The 5,864-nt window shown below is 36.8% G+C and overlaps 1 protein-coding gene across 1 annotated transcript in view; it reads left to right on the plus strand.

Moving 5' to 3' along the window:
• Nucleotides 1-2,491: 2,491 nt before the first annotated feature.
• The window catches only part of ZNF529 (zinc finger protein 529), a gene marked incomplete at its 5' end in the record, with an annotated part of 9,455 nt that continues 6,082 nt past the window's right edge, over nucleotides 2,492-5,864 (plus strand). Inside the window, 2 exon segments of the mRNA XM_008583328.1 lie at nucleotides 2,492-2,585; nucleotides 3,595-3,721. Of these exon segments, the coding sequence (XP_008581550.1) occupies nucleotides 2,492-2,585; nucleotides 3,595-3,721 (221 nt within the window).

The raw sequence follows: 5,864 nt of genomic DNA on the forward strand, positions 1-5,864 counted from the left end.
GCAAATGTATTACATTTCTCTATGTTATAGGTCCAATAATACATTATGTACATGATGTTTTTGTTTTTTTTTTTTGTCTTTTGTCTGTTTCCGTGTCCGGCAACGGATCACAACCCTCAGTGTTGCCCCCGTACCGGACCGGGGACCGGCTGGATTTGGGTTACAATCTGGATTCATTTCCTTAGCCCAATACAGTTTTGCTTCTGCCTATCGCCTTTGTGTTATCATTGGCAAATGTATTACATTTCTCTATGTTATAGGTCCAATAATACATTATGTACATGATGTTTTATAAAATCAATTTTCAAATCAATTAAGAGGAGAAGAGATATGCATGTATACTGTCTTTTATGATTACGTAATTGCTTTTACTGGTTCTCTTTGTTTTTCGTGTGGATTTGTCATATTACTGCCTGGGATCACTTACTTTCAGCTTAAAGAGCTTCCTTGAGTATTTCTATAAGGCCAGTTTCCTTGGGTTGAATATCCCCCCCAAAAAAAACTTAATCCCCATTGTAACTGTTGAGGGTGGGAAATCCTATTACAGTAATTGAAGGGTAGGACCTTGAAGAGGTGATCAGATAGTAGGACCATGAGGTAGTGAATGGATTAATAATGGTGGTCAGGAGCGTGGTTTTGAGGGCTTTAAAAGAAGAGCACATGAGAGGTTAGTCTCTCTTTGCTATGCCATTTTCTGCCATGTGAGACTCCTGCATTGCTGTAAAGCCACCGTTGAAGAAAGCCCTCACCAGATGTGTTCCCTGGACTTTGGACTTCCCAGCCTCCAAAACTATAAGCAATAAATTTCTTTTTTTATAAATCACCCATTTTCAAGTATTTTGTTATAAGCAACAGAAATGGACTAATATGCCAGTCTACTCACAATAAATTCTCTCAGTTTTTGTTTATCTGGGATGTTTTAATTTCATCTTCATTTTTAAATATAGCTTTGCCATATGTAGGATTCCTTCCCACCCCCAGTTTTATGAGGTGTAATTGTCATATGAAGTTGTATATATTTAAAATGTACAATGTGATGATTTGATATATGGATACATTGTAAAATGCTTACCACAATTAAGTTAATTAATATATCCATCACCTCATATAGTTACGTTTTGGTGGGGGTAAGAATGCTTAAGATGAACTCTCTTAGCAAATTTCAAGTATTCAATACAACATAATTAACTATACTCACCGTGCTGTACATTAGATCTTCAGAACTTATTCATCTTATAACTGAAAATTTTCCCTTTAGGCCAACATCTCCCCATTTTCCCCACTCCCAAGTCCCTGGCAACCACCATTCTATTCTCTGTTCCTATCAGCTTGATTTTTAAAAAAAATTCCACATATAAATAATACTATAGAGTATGTATTTCTCTTCCTGGCTTATTTTATTTAACATGATGCCAGTTTATCCATGTCGTCATAAGTGGCAAGAGTTTCTTTTTAATAGCTTGTGGAGTATTCATAAAGCAAATGTACTTCACAGAGCCTGATTTTCCAAAGCCTTGCAGTTTCAAATATTGATCTTGTAAAGGACAGGAAATTTGCTTCACAGACTAATGCAATCAAGTTGGGTTTTTATTGAAGTGATACTTCCTGAGATTGGTGTTTGAGATTTGTCCTGACAACAGATCTTTTCCAAAGTGTCTCTTTGTTTATCTCTGGCAAACTAGGTAGCCTGTAGTATTGCTTATATCTCCAGTTAATCTGTCAACCTTCTTCCAATTGCCTTTCATCAAAACTTTCACTGTTGTTGAAGTTTAACCGTCTCCACATTCCGTTCTCCACTTCTCCACATTCTGAAGTGAAATCAGTTCCTCTGGGTAGGCATACAGAGGTCTTGTTCTATGCACTGGACAAAATCTCTCCTCTTGGAGAAGATCTCTGAGCCACATCTCTAGTGCTAGGTGTAGGGAAAATGGCATGCATCTCTCTGACTGATTCTCCCACTTTAGAAGCTGAGTGCTTGGTAGAGGGGTGGCGGGGGGGAAGCAACCCCACGTTTCCTTGGTTGCCTGTCTTGACATGGAACTCTTGCCCCATGTGCTAAGGCAAAACAATTGGAACAACATTATTCTCAGCAGTGCCGCACCCAGGGTAAAGCATACATTTAATGTGTAGGGGCTGGGCAAAAGAAGGGAACCCCTATCCCTCAGCTGTACAACAGGTAGCTGAGGTATGATGGGAAGTGATAATGTCTTATGCCTCCTAGGAAGACAGCCATCTGGCTGGAAGTAAGAGTTGAGGGGTGTTGAGGAAGCCCTGTGTCCTTAGATGTACCAGTCAGGAGTGGAGACTGTTTCCCACTCAGATGGAAAGGACAAGGGAGGGCGCAAGTTTGGTTCATATAGTATATACTCTTACAGTTCTTAAGAAGTTTTTGTAGGTTTTCTTGAACAAATATTTCATTTGCTATATGTTCCTAGAGCTATTTTCAGAGTGTTTAAATGGTTGTTTGTGTGTTTTTAATAATCCTTACCAGTCTCACTGGGGAGTGTGTCCATGGAGCTCCTTGTGCTGTCGTGCCAGAAGTGGAATTCCCTGACCAATTCTTAACAGTTCTAACCACGGACCATGTAAGTTGCTATTTCTCTCTTTTTTTGTGAATATTTCCTTTTTCTGAATTCTCCTACCAAACAGCTCCAATAAACAGCCTGTACCATATCCCCACACTTTTTCAATTTCTAGTAAGGGCTGGTATTGAACAGCACGGTGTCCTCCTGTGTACCTGTCTGTTCTCCAAATAATGTTCAACACTCCTATGTGTTCAGTCTTTTGTCCAGAGCAGATATAGAATATAAATAGAATCCTTAGGTTTTCCCTTGTCATACTTTTGGATGGAGAAAAAGAGCAGATGGATGTGTTTGATGACACCTGGGCAAACTCTGAACTTCTCCATGTACCTGTGTTTCCAGGTTGATTGAATTTGATGTTGACTGACCTTAAGTCATACAAATGATGATGATTGTAGACTCCCAGAATTGAAGGAGATCTTGTCTAACCTAAATGTCCAAGTATAGTTAAGGGTGATACATATTCAATAAGTAGACTACCTTGTAGCTGCTAAAAAGCATTTACTAAATAATTTGTCTTTAGAAGTAATTATTCCTAAATATAATGTGAAATAATAATATGTAGCATAATAATGTACTTAGGGCTGCAAGAAAAATTTTAATTTTGTTCATACCCCATTTTCTAAGTTAGATATTTTTCCTATAGGGAAATGAGAGTATAGAAATTTTCTTTTTTGATAATTCATGAGGCAGGCACATGACATGCAGTGTGCATGTATATACTATTTCTTTTGATTTGTAAGCTGATTATTAACTTCCAGATATATTTGGCTAGTTAATAAATCCCAGAGAATGCAGGAAGATTTCTCTGAATCAAATGGATTCTTTAAAGACATGTAGATAGTCTAGTTTGGAAGCACTAATTTCCTTACTTTCCATGCTGTAGGCTTCTACTTCTTGTCTACTTTGTAAATATCCAGACCTCCTCCTATAATACAATTCTTTATTTCTTGTTTTTTCTCAAAAATATTCCCTTCAATTTTACCTGTACTATATGAGTTTGTTGTTTCAGGAATTGGTGACATTCAGGGATGTGGTCATCAACTTCTCTCAGGAGGAGTGGGAATGTCTGGATGCTGCTCAGAGGGACTTGTACTGGGATGTGATGATGGAGAACTACAGCAACTTGGTCTCACTGGGTAAATTTATCTGACTCAAATGATTTGGAATATGCTCTCTAGAATACCAGCTGATATTCAGTGAACTCAAGGCTATTTTTTAAGAAACTAGGTGAATTTTTTCTCCATTTCCAAAGGCATGGTTTTCAGTGTTGTTGTGTTGCAGATGACACCTCTATTATGCATCTTCAGCATTCTTCATGATGTTCATACCTTCTGAGGCCTTTCATATAATTTCTATCTTTCTTAATACCAGGAAGCTAGATTTGACTTGCAGGACACATACAGCATATCACTGAGATATTGTGTTTGAACTCAGAATTATTATAAATGCTTTCATTATTTTCTTATCAACCCTCTGGTAGAACAGCTAAGATACTGTGTCATGCATGATTTGTTATGATTATTAAAAGAATCTGTACAATTTATATGTTGCTGGATTGATAAATAGAATTCATATTTATTTCCTGCCACAAATCTTATACCTAATTTGTGGTTAAAGAACTTTGCATTTAACATTAAATTAGTATTCTAACAAGGACCTATCAATGCCTCAGAAAGCTACTTATCTTCCTCTCAGCCTACATAGTTCTTGCCTTGTACTTGGCCTTGTCCTATTCACTTTAAATAACTAACTCATTTAATTCTTAAAATAAGCCTATTGCATAAGTACTACTTGTATCATTTTACTAAAGAGATTTCTTAAGACAAAGAGGTACTTTTCTAAGGCTACGTAGCCACTTAGGGTCAGATGCAGGTTTTTACCTAGGCAGTTGTGCACCAAAGACAGTGTTCTTAACTCTTATGTTATATAGCCTCTCAAGACAACCAATTGGCTGGGTTTAAATAACATAAGACATTTTTTTATTTGTCTTGTCTCTTTATGTTTTATAGTTCTTTGGTTTCTCTAATGTTCTTCCAATCCCCTCATATTTTTCTTCTCTGAAGTCTTGATTAATATCATTTTGACTTCATTTATTGAAACTTTAACCAGTTCTCAAAAGTGTATTTTTAGAATTGGTCATAATTCTTTTTTGTTTTTTTTCAACACATTATATTACATTTCTTTGTTGTAAGCAGGCTATTCCATCTCTAAGCCAGTTGTAATGACCTTATCGGAGGAAGGGAAGTTGCTCTAGAGGGTTTGGAGGGATGTGACAAAAAGACAGGGCCAGATGAATGAGGGTTGATGAGGCAGGGAAAGCCATTGCCAATATAAAAAGTCTAGCTAGTCCAGGAGAGGTGAGTCCCTGTGATGTTTTGGGAAATTATCTTCAAAGGCGTGTGGTTAAAAAAAAAAAAAGCCTGACACTTGGGGAAGCAAATTAAGATCTTCGTCAGTGCAAGCAACTCTTTCCCAGTTCCTCTTGTATTTAGATATATATATGTTTCTACTAACAACAAAATATGGTCATTCATATACTCAGTATTTATTCAGTGTCTACACTGAGACAAATATTGCACTAGCTGTATCAGTACAATGGTCAGTAGATTATAGGCCCTGCTCTCATGGAAGTCAAGATGTGTAATANCACCTAACGCTTTTTATAATTGGAAATCCTCATCTGAATCAATGTGCTTCTGTATTTCTCATTCCCTTTACATTTATTAGTTGTCCTCATGCTCTTTAGTAAACTTAAAAAGTAATTCTAATGGGAAAGTCAGGAAGGCTGTTTATGTCCTTTATATTATTGTACCAAATTAGCCACCTCAAATAATGCACTTGAAATTTTCTGACCTTCTATTTATGTCTCATTATGGATTTATTGATCTTCATTGGTTCAGTGTACTTTAGCCCACCACAGTCTTTGATATTTGATGTTGTATGAATATTGGATAATTCCTTATGGTGATTTCTGTGTACCTTTGACTTGATCTTCAAGTCTCTAAATTTATTCTTGCTTCCTCACACAAGTTTTCCCAAAGCTCACTTCCATATCCTCACCTATATTCCAGACCTGACACCTAAATTGGTTACAAGTGCATTTTTCTGGTCTTCTGTTTTGCTTTGTTTAGGATGTTTTAGTACACAAACTTTCCCTCCTCTGATTCCTGTTTTGTCAAAATGGTGGTCTGCCTTAGCTACCTCAAGTGAATTCTGTATCCTTTTGACATGACCCATTAATATTATAAAACTTTTTTGCTTTCTGGCACAACAGTCCAA

This window comes from Galeopterus variegatus, unplaced genomic scaffold, assembly GCF_000696425.1.
Source record: "Galeopterus variegatus unplaced genomic scaffold, G_variegatus-3.0.2 Scaffold2888, whole genome shotgun sequence".
Classification (NCBI taxonomy): Eukaryota; Metazoa; Chordata; class Mammalia; order Dermoptera; family Cynocephalidae; genus Galeopterus; species Galeopterus variegatus.